General features: G+C 42.8%; 1 protein-coding gene across 1 annotated transcript in view; it reads right to left on the bottom strand.

Moving 5' to 3' along the window:
* LEKR1 (leucine, glutamate and lysine rich 1) overlaps positions 1-17563 on the bottom strand; it is a 159921-nt gene that overhangs the window by 93260 nt on the left and 49098 nt on the right. The window contains exon 2 of the mRNA XM_044669532.1: positions 6613-6732. Coding sequence (XP_044525467.1) covers positions 6613-6732 — 120 coding nt within the window. The remainder of the gene's footprint in view (positions 1-6612; positions 6733-17563) is intronic.

Here is a 17563-nt window from a genome sequence, read left to right as displayed (position 1 = left end):
TGCCTGGAGTCTCCAAACACAGGCAGGGATGCTGCTGTCTCCTAGGAAGACAGGAAGATGAGCAGTCGATCGTTGGTGATTTTCAGCTGGCAAGTGACTGATGCATCCAGGCAAGTTCAACTCTGCTTCCAGTGACTCAGTCAGTCACTCAACAAATATTGTCTGCAGTGTGTGTAAGGCACTGAGTCAGAGACAGAGTCGAGTTATCTTCCCACTCACTCTCTTTGCAAAGCCATAGGTGAGACAGCCCAGGCTGCCTCCACTGGAAGGCAGGGTGGCATGCATTCAATCATGGAATCTGGGCTTTTGTCCATAAGCGAAGCACAAACACAGGCTTTGTGAAGGCTGGAAATCAGAAACCTGCCACCAGCCAGCCCCAAGAATGCCCTACAGATAAGACACCACTTGAGATTTGATTTATTCTTCCCCGTGCCGGGCCTGTCCTGTTAACTGGCCATGTACAGGCCTCTCTCACCCTGCCCCCACCTGCTACTGGGTTGTTGGCATCCCAGGCTCTATGTACGTGATGTGCAGTAAGGATTTCATGCCATCCTTTTGATGGGCACAGCTAGTTCTGGCTCCTAGGAAGCACCTCTCTCCTCCCACTCCCCCCACCCCCAGGATCTTGTAGTTATCAACACGTTGTCCCATAATCCCTTACACACATACACACACCTGCCTGCCCAGACAAGTGTCAGGAAGCACCTCCCAAGCCTCCAAGAGGAGGGCAGGGGACAGGACAGGGTCTGCTCTAGGCAAGATTTTCGAAATCTGGGAAGGGCTCGATATCTTCTTTGTGCGCTCTCTCTCTCTCTCTCTCTCTCTCTCTCTCTCTCTCTCTCTCTTCCCCCTTCTCTCCTTTCTCTCTCTCCCTCTCTCTCTTCCCCTTCTCTCCCTCTCTTTCTCTCTCTCTCTCTTCCCCCTCTCTTCCTCTCTCTCTCTGTGTCTCTCTCTTCCTCTCTCTCTCTCTCTCTTTCTCTCTCTCTATCCGTCTGGCTCTCTGTCCTTCTGTCCCTCACTCTCTTCCTTTCTCTTTCTGATAAACCCTTTCACGTGACCCTCATGGCTGCCCAACACAAACCCTACACACACACACACTCTCTCTCTCTCTCTCTCTCTCTCTCTCTCCTATGGCCTATTGTCTCTTCAGCCTTTACCTTCCCATTCTCTTAGTGCCGGGTCCTAGCAAAGCAGCCTGATTAAGCCACAGGAAAACCTCGGGCCTCAAGTCTCTGGGACTGCTTCAAGGACCTAAGACTCCCGTCCCAGTCTGGGTTTTGTCAAGGTTCCCTCACCTTTCGTCTCCTGTTTAATGAGTCCTTAACTCAGCTCATATCCACAGCGATCTCTTCTCCTGGTGCTGCTGCCTGGATCTGCTGTCAGCCCCCCCCCCAGCCCCGGCCACCCTAACCACACACCCCCTCCCAGACATTCCACCCTCTCCCCACCACACTCTTAAAGCAGAACAACTGAGACAGGAATGAGATGAGGCCAGGCAGAAGTGAAAAGGATCTAAGAGTCTAGTCCAACTCTGCCATTTCACAGGCAAGGGGGAAACTGAGGCTGAGGAGTGAAGTCCTCTTAGGGAGGGGGACCCCTCCCCCATGGGGCAAAGCTGATGTCGGATCCTGGCTCGGGTCCCCTGATCCTCGGCCCTTTCAAAGACCCGATGAAAGGGACGGTTTCAGGGAAAGACTTGTTGGAAAGGATGTGGCGTAAAGTGAGCGGAACCTGGAGAACAATTTGTATGATAACATTATAAAAACAACTTGAAAACCTTAAGGACTCTGATTAATGCAATGCCCAAAAGTCATTTTAGAGGCCTAACAACAAAGCCGGCTGCCCACCTCCTGACAGGTGAGAGGACTCAGAGGCAGGATGAAATATCTATATTTTGTACATGGCCAACATGGGGTTGTGTTTTGTTCACCCATGCAGACATATAATGAGGATTTTGTATTTCTTTTTCCCGTCTGTAATGGCTGGGGCAGGTGGGAAGGAGAGGAAAAAATTTTAATAAAAAAATTGGTTTAAAAATAAATAAAATATACGTATTTAAGAACCAAAAACATTTTAATCTATTTAATGGGAAACTCCCTTTAAAATCACTAGAGACAATATAAAATATTTAGGAATCTATCTACCAAGCAAACACAGGAATTATATGAACACAAGTACAAAACACTTGACAGACAATTAAAACTGGATCTAAATAATTGGAAAAATATTAATTGCTCATGGGTAGGATGAGCTACTATAATAAAAATGACCATCCTACCCAAATTAATCTATTTATTCAGTGCCATACCTATCAAGCTACCAAAAAACTTTTTTATAGAATTAGAGAAAATTATAACAAAGTTCATCTGGAAGAACAAAAGATCAAGAATATTAAGGGAAATAATGAAAAAAAATGTGAAGGGGGGGTCCAACAGTACCAGATCTTAAACTGTACTATAAAACAGTGGTCATCAAAACAATATGGTACTGGCTAAGAGACAGAAGGAAGGATCAATGGAATAGACTTGCGGTAAATGACCTCAGCAAGACAATGTAGATAAATCCAAAGACCCCAGCTTTTGGGACAAGAACTCACTATTTGACAAAATCTGCTGGGAAAATTGGAAAATGATATGGGAAAAATCAGGTCTAGATCAACATCTTTAACCCTATATCAAGATAAATTCAAAATGGGTAAATGACTTAAATATAAAGAGGGAAATTATAAATAAATTAGGTGAACATAGATTAGTATACCTGTCAGATCTGTGGGAAAGGAAGGAATTTAAGACCACGTAAGAGGTAGAGAACATTGCAAAAGGTAAAATGAATGGCTTTGATTATATCAAATTAAAAAAATTTTGTGCAAACAAAACCAATGTAACCAAAATTAGGAGGAAAGCAACAAACTGGGGAAAAAAGTTTTTAAAAGAAAACTCTCTGACAAAGGTTTAATTTTCCATATATATAAGGAATGAAGTCAAATTTGCAAAAAAAAATCAAGCCATTCTCCAATCAACTAATGGTCAAAGGACATGAATAGGCAGGTTTCACATGATAAAATGAAAACTATCAGTAAGTATATGAAAAATGTTCCAAATCCCTCCTGATTAGAGTAAATGCAAATTAAAACAACTCTGAGGTACCACCTGACACCTAGAAGACTGGCCAATATAACAGCAAAGGAAACTGATAAATACTGGAGGAGATGTGACAAAATTGGGACACTGATATGCTGCTGGTGGAGTTGTGAATTGACCCAACCATTCTGGAGGGCAATTTGGAATTTTGCCCAAAGGACTTTAAAAGACTGCCTGCCCTTTGATCCAGCCATACCACTGCTGGGTTTGTACCCTAAAGAGATCATAAGGAAAAATGTGTACAAAAAAATTTATAGCTGTGCTCTTTGTGGTGGCAAAAAATTGGAAACTGAAGGAGTGTTCCTAGATTGGGAAGTGGCTGAACACATTGTGGTATCTGATGGTGATGGAATACTATTGTGCTAAAAGGAATAATGAACTGGAGGAATTCCATGTGAACTGGAACAACCTCCAGGAACTGATGCAGAGTGAAAGGAATAGATCCGGGAGAACAATGTACATAGAGACGGATACATTGTAGCATAACTGAATGTAACTGACTTCACTACTAGCAGCAATGCAATGACCCAGGACAATCCAGAGAGACTCAGGAGAAAGAATGTATCCACACCCAGAGAAAGAACTGTGGGAGCAGAAATGCAGAAGGAAAACAAATCATCTATCACATGGTTTGATGGGGATAGGATTAGGGTTTTGGCGTTTAAATGTTCGCTCTACTGTGAATATGAATAATATGGAAATAGGTGTTGAACAGTGATACATGGATAACTCAGTGGAATTGCTCATCAGCTCCAGGATGGGGGAGGGAAGAGGGGAGGGAAAGAACATGAATCATGTAACCATGGAAAAATATAAATAAATAAATTTTATTCTTTAAAATGTATTTAATGGGGGAATCTCAGAAAGTAGGTCATGACATAAGTTAATATATTAATGTTTTTGATCTGAAAGATTCATCAAAAATCAAACATGCTTAATGGGACTTTTGGGATTCCAAACCCCATTCTTAAAGTACCATAAAAAAAAGTTGAGACCTGAAAAAGTAATAAAAGAGTAGAATATGGGGAGCAAAGCATAGCAACCACTAAGGCATCCTCCTGATTTCAGTGTCCCTCTTGATGACAGACCCTGAAGAGAGTTTTAGGAGGGCCCCTCATGAACATGTGGCTGGGACCCAAGAAGGGTTCCCCCTCCTTGGGAGTCTTCAAGAACAAGGAGGACAATGACTTGGAGATGATGTTGTGCAGCTTTCCTTTGTTGGATGGGTTGTGCTGGATGGTCAATGGGTTCCCTTATAACTCTCAAATTCTATGAAACTCTGAGGACATCTTAGCTTCTTAGAAATGGCCCTCGAGTCTCCTGCCAGCACTCTAGTGAGTGAGCATTAAATATAGAGAATGATTGATTTATATAACAAAATGCAGACTAGGTCATAGAAGGCCACCATGTTTCCCACAGGGACCCATGTGGTCTTTCCCACTAACAGTCTCCAGGGCCCGGGGTCTCTGCTGGAGTCATCAGGCTCAGCCTTCGCCCTCTTTTTCTCAAGGACTATTTCAATGCTCTCTTTCCTGGCTCTGGAGTCTTCCCTCCAGGGACAATGTGAAGCTCGCCATCCCCAGCTGATGTGACCTCTCCTCCGGAGGCGATGGCAAACGAAGCCAAAGCTCGTCTCTAGGGTCAGATGCGGCTTGCCGTCTCCATCACTGTCTCTCATTTAGCTTCTTCCCTCTAGGGCCGCCCAGACTTCCCTGAAGGTCCAGGGTCCCTGTCCACTCTCTGATCAGCCACTGCCAGCAGGACCAATTCCATGTTATGGTTCATGTCTTCTCTCTATCTATGGTTCCTCCCCAACCCCAGACTAATGTGGTTTTGGTTATAACCAAAGAAGCTTCCCTCTTGCACATAATGCCGTGGGGTCACAAACTCACCCATCTCCTCCTGGGGCAAAGATGCTACCAATAATGTAGGACTGCTTCCTCACCTTGAAAACATAGTCAGTTATTTCCTGTCTATCTGAATTACAATGGAGCAAGAGAGAGGATAGAGAATAGTGGGTGCTAACAGAAGCCTTCACAAGGAGAGAGGATTGAAGAGGAGAGTTCGAGTTCTAATTTAGTTAGGCAGTGAAGACTAGTGGAGAGGAAAGAAGCTCCTGGGTGGGATTTCCTCAATGCCCAGGAGCCATCCCATCTCAACACCCTGCAATCTGGAAGAGGTGGTGAGATGCGGCCTTCAGAGTTTGATACTCTTAAAGCCAGAGAATGTCTCTGAGTCTGTGAGTAAGAAATTACCATCATGAATTGCATCATGGCACTCCAATACATCAAGGAGCCATGGCGTCCTCATGTGGGTACTCCCTTCACTGATGCAAATCACCACCTTCCCATGCCTAGAGACAGATAGCTTTCATGAGCTGCTGTGACCGAAAAAAGGAATTCATCACCCAGTGACCAGTGAGTGTTCTGGGAAGAAGCCTTTCCCAGTTCCAAGACTGGTTTTTGGAAAACAGATATGGAGTGTGTTGCCAAGTCTAGCCTAGCCAAAGCTCAGCCTCTTCTGGTCCCCTCCACATCACAGGAAGGCATCAGAGCCAGGCGCCAATGGATACTTGAGGAAAGGGTGTTTTTCAGAACAAAAACATTCCCAATCGGGAGTCGTTTTTACTAGCCCATTTCTCCCCAAAGGTACAAAAATAAGTAAAAGAAGCAGTTTTCTTCCTCGCCAACTGTGCTTTCAGGTACCCTGAACAAAGGCCATCTGTAATGCTAGAGTTTTATGTTTTATAAACAAAAGTTGACTAAAATGACTAAATTTTAAAAGCAGCCACTTTTAGGGAAGAAGACACCCAATTTATTCAACTCTGCTTAGAAAAGCAAATGTTCTGGCTCTTGAGAACACTGAACACTATTTGGTATGATTAATGCCAGGCTGCTTGTTTGGGAGGGGCAGTCATAGCCCCCTTCTCTGGTGCTTTAGAATAGGGGAACTAAAAAATTACCTCTCCCATTTGACTTATTCTCTTCCTTTTCTACCCATTAGTCATCATGCTGAATATGGTTAACAACTCTAAGATAACAGTGTTAATGCACAATTATTTTAATCTATAACAAACTAATGCAAAATCTATAACTTTCTAATTCCATATAATACAGAAATACTCCTAGAATGATCTGAAGGCTTTTAAAAAATCACACTGATGGGGGCAGCTGGACAGCTCCATGAATTGAGAGCCAGGCCTAGAGATGGGAGATTCTGGGTTCAAATCTGGCCTCGTATACTTTCCGGCTGTGTGACCCTGGGCAAGTCACTTGACCCCCATTTGCCTAGCCCTTACCACTCTTCTGCCTTGGAGCCAATACACAGTATTGACTCCAAGACGGAAGGTGAGTGTTTTAAAAAAAAAAAAAAAAGATCACATTGACACCACTTTCCAATCAATAACCTCCTACATGTGTGACCCTTTAATGAACTATTTTAATTAGTTCTTTTTCCCTTAGGGAAATCTTACCTGTACTGTTGTGACCGTCTCTGTGCGACTTTTAGCTCCTCTTGAAAATGTCTCAGTTCTTCATTCACGCTCTGAAATCTTTTTTGTTGGTTTTCTAATTGTGTGCTTAAATCTCTAATTCTAAAAACAAAGAAAAATTATATTCAGTAAAGACTTCAAATATTTAGCTATTGTACTATTCTGTATAAAAGAGAAATAAATGGCACCGTAGTTATAATTCACATCTATGGTGCTTCCTCAAACACATCTGTAAAGGAATTTAGGCGGGATCTCCCTCCTGGGCCATGTCCCTCTGGAAGGCCACTTAAGGTTTCCTCTCCTTCCCAAGGCCATCTAATCCAACTTGTTCCTGAACAAGAATTCCTTCTATAGTATCTTTGCCAAGTGAGCATCTTCCCTCCAGCCCCTACTGCCTACTAGTCACCCAGGAAGCCCATCCCATTTGGGAGCAGCTCTCGTGGTTATAAAGTTTTTCCTTCTATCGAACATTTAATTGACTTCTACAACTTCCACTAATTGCTGCTGGTTTTGTCTCTGGTTCTAAAGAGAACCAAAGGAATCCCTCCTTTTCCTATAATTGCTACTTAAATACCGGAAAACAGTCATCGTGTTTCTGCTGTGTCTTCTCCATACTAACTTGTCAGAATCAAATCATGTCAAATCAAAACAGAATCAAAAATGGCAGAATTTCAGATTGTGAAGAGACTTTCTCAGCAAGCCGCCTGCTCTTATTTGTCTATGAAAAAGCGTCCCCGTGATGATCATTGACCGTGTAGCCTTTATTCCAAAGTCTCTAATGAAGAGGAACCTGGTACTTATCTACCCACAAGGCTGCCTGTTCCCCTTTAAGACAGCTCTAATTCTTAGGGAGTATTTGGAGTGTTTAGGGAGGACTAGTACCTTGGATGGGAGGGCTTGCTGAGCCCCTTTCAGGGCTGCTTCCCTCCTTTGCTGTACAGCTCTCACCGGTGACTCCAAGAAACTGTAGCATGCATGGTGGCAGCACCCCAGTAAACTATCTTGGTGGATGAGGGCAGCTGACAGGCTTCAAACTTATTGGTGAGTTAAGGGAATGCCTCCCCCCAGCATATGAAGACTTCCCTTGGTGGAATGGGCAAATAAGAACAATTTGTTCCAGTGGCCATGAAGGCAGTGGAGCAGCAACTGCTGTGGAGTGCTTAGATCTTGGTCAGACGTGGAAGACATCAAGGTCATCCACTGCATCCTGGGCCATCATCAGTCATCCTGAGTTTTGTCTTGCCACTATACTTGGATGACTCTGGAAGAGAGAGTGAGGCTGCAATTCTGTCTCACTTAAGGCCAATTCGGGGCAACCAGGTGACTCAATGGATAGAGAACTAGACCTGGAGTCAGGAGGGTCTGGGTTCAAATTAGACCTCAGACACTTCCTAGCTGTGTGACCATGGGCAAGCCACCTAATCCCAACTGACCAGTCCTTACTGCTCTTCTGCCTTAGGACCGATGTCAATTCTAAGACAGAAGGTAAGATTTTAAAATGAAGTCCAATTCAGGCACAAATCAAGACATCATCCCATGATTTCATTGATCCTCTTCAAAAACAAAGGACAACAAACCAACCAATTGTTAGGGCATTTTCCCATACACCAAACCTATATGTATCTCTTGTCTACAGCTTTTACTAACTGGCTCTTCATATTGCCCTCTGGGGTCAAACAAAATAAATGTAATCCTGCCCTAGGACCTGAATACAATTACTATACCCCTGCTGATCTGTCTTTCCCCCCAGGCTCAACATCTTCAATTTCTTCAACCAATCACCACAGGATAGACTGGAGGCTCTTCTCCATGGCTGTGTCTTTCTCTGAATTCTTTTGGGCTGATTGATGCCTTTTATAAAATATGACATCCAGAACTGAACATAATCCTCCATTTGTGGTTTGATAAGAAAATAAGATGGGACTCTCACATCCCTGTTACTGGAAGCTACATCTCTCTAGGACTAGAGCAGGGGTTGGCAACCTTTTTCGCTGTGAGAGCCATAAACGCCACTTTTTTTAAAATGTAATTTCGTGAGAGCCGTGCAGTGCTCACAGTGCCGCTCCCGTAACAGCGCCTGAAAAAAAATGGACTTTATGACTCCTGCAGAAAGAGCCAGATCTGGCCCTCGAAAGAGCCAGACATAGCTCGAAAGCCATACGTTGCTGACCCCTGGTGTAGCACAAGATGGCTTCAGCCTTTTGGACTGCCATCTTGTCCTGTTGATTCATATTGAAGCTATATATGGAAATTCTTAGTACTTTAAAAAAAAAAAAAGAAAGAAAGAAACTGCTGGATAGGGATGCCTCCTCCATTTATTTGGAATCCAGGTACAAGATTTTCCTTTTTTTACTCTTTTACGTTTAACCCTAATAAATTTAATCTATTTAATCAAGTCCAATGCCACACCATCTGTGGGCAGGCACACGTTATCCCACAATACTTCCAAATGACAGTCAAGCCAGATGAAAATGTAGTTCCTATCTGATTTTATTAGGTTGATGTATTCATTTAAAAAAAGACATCTATAAAGAGGTGTGGTTTTCTATGCCAGTATGCAGCCTGTAGGGATCCGTAGGCAGCCTTTGGTAGCCCTTATTTCCAGTTGAGTTTGACGCCGCTGCCTTAGACTATTGAAGACCTTCATGATCCCTGTTCTGTCATGTGCCTCACCTTTGTGACATCTGTAAATTCAACAAGCACGCCCCCTTTCTAAATCACTGATGAACTAGCTTGGGAGCAGGCACAGAACAGAAAAAGGCTCCATCCGCTGGAGTCTGTCCTGGTTATCATCAAGCCAAGAATGGCTACTCTCTGGCTCTGGCCATTCAACCAGTTCAAAAGCCACATAACTGCACTATCACCTAAGCTGCATGTCTCTTCTCTTTATGTAGGATCACAGATCTGGGTCTCGGAGTGATGCCAGATACTATAGAGTTTAACTCTCTCGATATGCAGGTAAGGAAACTGAAGCCCAGTTAAGGGACTTGACCAAGGTCACACAGGTAGTGACAGAGCTGACCCTCCAGCCCAGATCCTCTGGCTGAATCAGGACTCTTTCCATTACACTACATTGCCCTAACACAAGAATACCAGGAAAGACTTAGCCAAAACCTTTGTTTGGTTTTTAATTTCATTTTCATTATCATGCAAAATACGCTTCCATATTGGTCACTGTTGTAAGAACACGATCCTACAAAACCAAAATTCCAAAATAAAAACGTAAATACACGGATGTGAAAGATAGTCTGCTTTGATCCATGGCCATCGACTTCACCGTTTCTTTCTCTGGAGGTGGAGAGCCTTTCCCGGCATAAATCTTTCAGGATTCTCCCAGATAATGGCATTGCTGAGAGTAGCCACGTTTTCACAGGTGATCACTGTACAATATTGCTGTTACTGTGCACAGTATTCCCCTGGTTCTGCTTATCTAGCTCTATATCGCTTCATGCAGATCTTTCCAGCTTTTTTTGAAATCAGCTTGCTTGTCATTTCTTTAGTATTTCAATAGTATTCCGTCACCAACATGTGCCCCAACTTGCTCAGCCATTCCTCAGTGGATGGGCATCCCCTCCATTTCCAATTCTTTGCTACCACATAAAGAGCTGCTATAAATATTTTTCTTTTTTTTTCAAACCCTTAACTTCTGAATATTGGCTCCTAGGTGGAAGAGTGGTAAGGGTGGGCCATGGGGGTCAAGTGACTTTCCCAGGGTCACACAGCTGGGAAGTGTCTGAGGCCAGATTTGAACCTAGGACCTCCCATCTCTAGGCCTGACTCTCAATCCACTGAGCCACCCAGCTGCCCCCTGCTATAAATATTTTTGTACAAGTATCAAATGTTTTTATTTTTATTATTTTTTTTAGATAATATTTTTTAAACCCTTAACTTCTGTGTATTGGCTCCTAGGTGGAAGAGTGGTCAGGGTGGGCAATGGGGGTCAAGTGACTTGCCCAGGGTCACACAGCTGGGAAGTGGCTGAGGCCAGATTTTAACCTAGGACCTCCCATCTCTAGGCCTGGCTCTCCATCCACTGAGCTACCCAGCTGCCTCCTGCTATAAATATTTTTGTACAAGCATCAAACGTTTTTAAAAAACTTAGGTGAACAAGATCTGTGGCATATCCCTGCATACTAATAACTCCCTCAAAAGTGGAAACCGAGTTAGTCTTAGACACTACCCTTCTACACAGGAGCCCTGTGGTTATTCTCTTTTCTGGATATTGAGAAATCAACAATTATCAAAACAGAGAGCTATTGGAATAAAACTAGCTGTCCTATCATTTGCAGACCCCATTCTCTTCCTTCCTTGAAAAGTAGGACTCCATTCGCACTTCTCTCTGCTGGTCTCTCTTCCTATAATCTAGAACTGCTCAGGAATCACCAGCAGCGGCTTGGCCATCACCATGGTAGCCAGGTACCCTTTTGCTATTTCTCTGCTAATTGTGGCTGGCAGCTGGGCTGTACAGTCCAAAGCAAGGGCTCTGCTCCGCTCAGTCAGTTCATATTAGCTGAGTGCTTGGCATTAGGTCCTTCAGTGATACCCGTGTTTGGTTTATGGACTAAGAAGAATTTGTATTTTCAAATTATTTTTGTTGTGTTTATCACTATTCTGACAAAGCAAATGCCGAATTTTCGTGTTCGTGTGCACATGTATAATGTTCATAAATACGCTGTCAAGGAAGGTCCATTTTCCCTAAGAGGCTGATGTGCCTTTGGGCTTTGGCGATTCTGTGGGAAGGATGCTCCAGGCTTTTGTTCAACCTGCTACCTTAGTAAATCTTTGTTTATAAAAATGAATTAGGTCTGACTGCCTAATAGAGATTGGCCGAGAATCAGTGGAGGAAGGACGGAAAAAGAGAAGCAAGAACAGAGCAGTTCTGTCTTCTCTCTATTCATCAGAATCCTCTCAGAATCCACCCCAAGCACTGGTTCAAGTCCTTCTTTGAGCCTCCTTTATAGCTTTTAAGCTCTCTCTCTGTCTCTCTCTGTCTCTCTCTGTCTCTCTCTGTCTCTCTCTCTCTTTTACATTTTTAACCCTTAACTTCTGTGTATTGGCTCATAGGTGGAAGAGTGGTAAGGGTGGGCAATGGGGGTCAAGTGACTTGCCCAGGGTCACACAGCTGGGAAGTGTCTGAGGCTGGATTTGAACCTAGGACCTCCCATCTCTAGGCCTGACTCTCTATCCACTGAGCTACCCAGCTGCCCCAACAACAATCACTTTCAAGATATTACTTAGTAGCACGAACACAGTGTCTATAAATGATCAGAAAGAAGCAAAAAGAAAATGTTGACCTTTTTTTTTACAGTTCCAGAAATGACAACAGTGTGCTTTACAAAGGCCCAGAGGGAAACAATTCTCCCTCTTCTCCATCCAGATTCTCTATTATCAAGGGAATTGGGGTTTATTTGAAACAAGCAGAAGTCACTGTGCCACAAGGCAGCTAGCAGAGAGATGTCTCTAGGAATCATTGAAAAGTAAACAGCAGGATGTAAACTGGGAACAGCTCCGTGATAGAACTTGTGTGTCCTGAATAATTCCGATGCAGGCATATGGTGTCTGCTCTTCTACCTTCTCTAGGAATCAGACCAAACACAGAGGAGCAGGGCAACTGGGTGGCATAGCGGAGAGGGCACTGGGCACATCTTCATGGAGTCAAGTCTAGCCTCAGACACTTATTAGCTACAGCAGTGATGGGCAAACTTTTTAAAGAGGAGGTCAAAGGCAAGGAAATGCTCCTCTTTCAGTCTGTTTCTAAGGCAACTCTTTCAAAGTTTCATTGTTTTGTATCCACTCATTGCATTCATCAGATTAGGAATAATGTCGGGTGGCCAGATAGAACATTTCAGGGGGCCACATCTGGCCCGAGGGCCGTAGTTTGCCCATCACTGAGCTAGATGATCCCGTGCAGGTCACTTAACCCTATTTGCCTCATCTGTAAAATAAGCTAGAGACAGAAATGGCAAACCACTCCATTGTCTTTGCCAAGAAGACCTCAAAGATGGGTTCACAAAGCCTTGGACATGTCTAAAATGGTTGAGGAGCAAAAACAGAATGGGCATTCCTGTGTTACACAGCAGTACCCAAAACAATTGGAGGGGGTAGAACATAACATTCTTCTCCTTGACTTCTGCTCTTTCAAAATGTTTCCTTTAGGGACAGCTGGGTAGCTCAGTGGATTGAGAGCCAGGCCTAGAGATGGGAGGTCCTGGGTTCAAATCCAACCTCAGCCACTTCCCAGCTGTGTGACCCTGGGCAAGTCACTTGATCCCCATTGCCCACCCTGACCACTCTTCCACCAAGGAGCCAATACACAGAAGTTAAGGGTTAAAAATGTAAAAGAGAGAGAGAAAATGTTTCATTTAAATTGCGCGTCGGCTAAGGGGAGTTAGGGGGGCTTGGGGAGAGGGAAAGAACATGAAATATGTAACTATGGGAAAATATTCAAACTAAAAACTTTTTAAAAAATTAAAAATAAATAAAAATAAAAATGTAAAAAAAAATGTTTCCTTTACTAAATTAGTGTTAGCCTAATAGGAAAAAATCATGTTCCTTAAGAAATGTCAACATCTTACCCCATATTTGCGATCTTTTTATAGGGATGGCACAAAAACATATAACTTTTATTTTTTTAGAAACTTGAGTTTCTAAGAAAATTCTGCTAAAGAATGAAAGTGAGAGCCATGATTCAACACCATTATCAATATCAGGGACAGTTAACACAATTTCATGGAGAAGGAAGAAGAGAATTGATGGATGTTCTTCTAACATGTGATAAAGAGATTAAAAGCTTATGGAAATGCTTTTAAAGAATATAGACATCATCCTCCTCCCCGCCCCCAATAAAAGTATAGATCAGTGATTCCCAAAGAGGGCACCACTGCCCCCTGCTGGGTGCTGCAGCGATCCAGGAGGGTGGTGATGGCCACAGGTACATTTATCTTTCCTATTAATTGCTATTAAAATTAAAAAAATAATAATTTCCAGGGGCGCTAAGTAATATTTTTCTGGAAAGGGGGCAGCAGGCCAAAACAGTTTGGGAACCACTGGCTAGATTTTCAGTAGGAAGAAGCCCACTGAGTCTGGAGAATGGAACCAAAAGTGACTTGCCTATGAAAGACAAACTATTTAGAACCACGGTGGAAAAAAGGAAAAGAAAAAGATCCTTGATGGGTGACATCTACATGAAATCAACCAAGGATAAGTCAAAAAGAAACATCAACCATAAGTGTGAGTCATAGAAATTTGTTTCTAGACATGGAAGGGCTCGTATTATCAATTCATCATGAGGTCATCTCTACCAAAAATTACAGAAGGGTGAAGACACCCTTCTGGGTGTCTGGGGAGGGAGGGAAGGGGAGGGGAGGGTTTATTAAAGCAGATTATACAAGGAAATGGGAGCATTTGTGCTACAAGCACATCACCACAGGATACAAGTAATTATTGCAAAAAGCATTAATTTTTCCACCTGTGCAAGTCTTGAGAACATTAAATGTAAAAGAATAATTGTAGGATAGTGACTGATTCCAGGCCCATTTCTGCATGAATTCCTCTGAAGAGTGTGAGAAGGAGATGAAAAACAGTAATAATGAAGCATCTTAATATGGATAATGTTCTTAGGTTTGTCATGGAAGCTTGTAAACCTATGTACGGCCGATAAGAAAAGCCCCAAATGCCAGAAACAATTCCCCCTTGTTCCAGGTACTGTTTGGCCAATGAGATTTTTTTTTCTCTTTTATAAAAAAATAAAATAAACAAAAAATAGTCCCAAGGATACCTGGGAGTTGATCATTCTCCCCTTAGTTTATTCCCCTAATGAAAGTGCCCCATCACCAGCACCATAGGCTCAGTAACAATCCTCTCCAGGGGAATATGTTACTTTAGTGCAAACTGAGCCTATTATACTGCCCACTATGATCCTTTCAAATGGAAATTGTCCGAATGACAGAAAGGGGAAGGCAATACAGTTCCCTTTGACTGTGTATGTTGTGTCATCTTGGCGAAGTAAATCAGAAAATATTATGACAAGACAGTATGTACTGTTCAAGTACACAATTTTCCCTTATAGCCATAACTCTGTACAGAATGTGAATATTCTTAGGATGAGGACCGGTTGCTGTATAGTCAGAGGCTGTTCCTGAAGAGAGTATGTTCTGTGTCCTGTAAGCTGGAGAAGCCCCCCTGCCAGGATCACAAGGCCATGCCTGACCAACCCTCTCTATTTCTTTTTCCCAGGCTCCCCGAAAGGGCTAATATGGATTCTGGAACCTAGGTGGGGATTGCTGAGTTAATAGAGAAAAGCATTAGAGTAACAATGGCCAAGCTGGTCATTACGCTTATTTAGAATAAATTTGTGAAAGAAGTATTTGTAAAATTCTGTTTTACTGCTTCCCACTTCAATCAACACTTCTAGATATAAAGAATTAAGAGATGCCATTTTGGTGCTGATGGAACCACCTATATGTCTATTCATCAGTATCGTAGTTTATCAGGCTACTAAGTTTTCTCTAGTATGTTCCTCACCAAAAAAAGGAAAACATCTTATTTTAATACAACCTTAAGTTAGAGAGACTGACTTCTGATGCAGAAGACAGAGAGTTGGGACCCTGCTTCTTTCCATGTCAGCTGTAACACCCTCCATAAGTCACTTCACTGCTTACAGTCTTGATTTTCTCTTCTGTAAAATGGGGATTATAACATTTGCAATAATTATCTCATAGAGCTGCTCTGAAGTCAAATTAAATAATGTATTTAAAGGACTCTGCAACCTCTGAGATGCTATATAAATGTAAAGTATCATTATTATCATCATCAGAAGGTGAGGGTTGATTTCAGGGTTTGAAAATATTAAAGGAGTAAATTTAGTGTTGCAAACATAAAGGGGAATACATGAAAGTTATCCCCAGCACTAGGGATCCCAAGGTCTGAAGGGAAAGTATTGGAGGTGGAAGTCAGGAAACTGGAGTTGCATGACTATCCAGTGATTCCCAAAGTGGGCGCCACCGCCCCCTGGTGGGTGCTGCAGCGATCCAGAGAAGCGGTGATGGCCACAGATGCATTTATCTTAAGTATTAATTGCTATTAAAATTTTTTTTAATTAATTTTCAGGGGGCTAAGTCATATTTTTTCTGGAAAGGGGGCGGTAGGCCAAAAATGTTTAGGAACCACCGACTATGACAAACTGATTTCAGAAACTGAGGCCGAAGGGAGAAGAGGTTGGAGGAAAGAACAAAGATCTATTGAGCACCTACTATGTGCCAGGCACTGTGCAAATATTACTCATTTGCATCTCACAACAACCCTGAATACCAACTATAAGAAATGTTTTTTTGTTTGTTTTTTGTTTTTGTTTGTTTGGTTGGTTAGTTGGTTTTGTCCCAGTGGAAGGAAAGAAAGGTTAAGCTCACAAGTACTCCAATATTTCTTCTTCAGAATTCATGCTCTCACTCCTGGCTCACATGGTGCCTCTTGGAATCCTAAGTGGGCTTTGAGGCTCAGCTCAGGGGCCTTTCCTGAGGCTGCCAGATAGTATTGCTCTCTTTCTGTTAATGACCCTCTGGTTGCATATCTACATCCATGGGCTATTGCGCTAAGAGAATATCAGCTCCTGGAAGGCAAGGGTCGTGCCATTCATTGGGTAGACCGTGGATACAGCCAGTACCCAGCTCAGTTCTTTACAATTGACAGGCACTTATTAAACATTTGTTTGGATCGAAACAGATTAAAACAGGTGGTGAGGGCCTCTGTGAGCCAATCAATTTTTTAATGGGGTTCCAAGAGATCGCACTTTCTGCCACTGTGGAAAAAGGGCAAGGATTCCTTTGGAAGACCCAAAGGCAGCCATAGGAGGAGCAAGCCTTGCACTAACCCAGCCTGGGACTCCCAGAGACTTCAAGAAATTTTATTGGGGGGGGGGTAGTTCAGTGGTTTGAGAGCTAGGCCTACAGACGGGAGGTCCTAGGTTCAAATCCAGCCTCAGACACTTCCCAGCTGTGTGACCCTGGGCAAGTCACTTGACCCCCATTGCCTACCCTTACCACTCTTCTGCCTTGGAACCAATACACAGTATTGACTCCAAGCCAGAGGGTAAGGATTTAAAAAAAAAAAAAAGAAAGAAAGAAATTTTACTGGGGAAAAACACAGCACAGTCTCACTATTAGAAACCCAGCAGCACATTCAACTGCAGAAATACTTTAAACTGGGTCACCTGTGATCACATGTGCCAGCCATTCCAATTCTCCAGCTTTTAGCAGGACTGATCTGAATTCGATGCATATTCCTGATATGTCCCCCTTTGGAAAGGCGGGTTTCGTTTCATCCAGAAAAGTTATTGTTCTACTCGATAATAAAAATGCACAGTATCGGTTTCTCGGAGTAAAAAGGATGTTTGCTATGCTGAGCGGAGGGCTGGGGATATTTACTCTTGATAATTGCCAGGGTTCTCAGGAGTCTAACAATAACAAGTACTTCTCTGCAGCCTTTGATGTCTTCTAGTCAAAACAGTTTTCCCCAGCAGAGTAGCAGTGAATGGTACTGCAATGGTTTGAGTCAATATTGCTTCTTAATTAACCTTTTAAAATCTCATTTGTGTTCTTTTCAAGCATTTGATTGCTCAATATATTTTTAAGTCCCTTTTGACATCCAGAAATGTCCTTTCCAAACAACAGACATTTTTTTCCCATCAAAAGCTAAATAAGTTGCCTCTATAGTGCTCCCAATCTTTGCTGATCCAGAGAGCAAAAAGCTGAATTGCAAACATGAATAAGAAGCAAATTGATCTTGCAGGACAAAATATTGGTGTCAGCTCACTTGAGATGGATAGAAATTTTCTGGCAAATTTTGAAACCATCTGAGAGCTCTCTTATCCTTGCCTGCTCACCCCACCCTCCAAAAGAGAGAAACAAGAGACAGGAAAGGAGAGAGAGCGAGAGAG

This window comes from Gracilinanus agilis, chromosome 3 (genome assembly GCF_016433145.1).
Source record: "Gracilinanus agilis isolate LMUSP501 chromosome 3, AgileGrace, whole genome shotgun sequence".
NCBI lineage: Eukaryota > Metazoa > Chordata > Mammalia > Didelphimorphia > Didelphidae > Gracilinanus > Gracilinanus agilis.
Note: the sequence above shows the minus strand (reverse complement) of the source record. Positions and strands in the feature narration are given on the sequence as shown.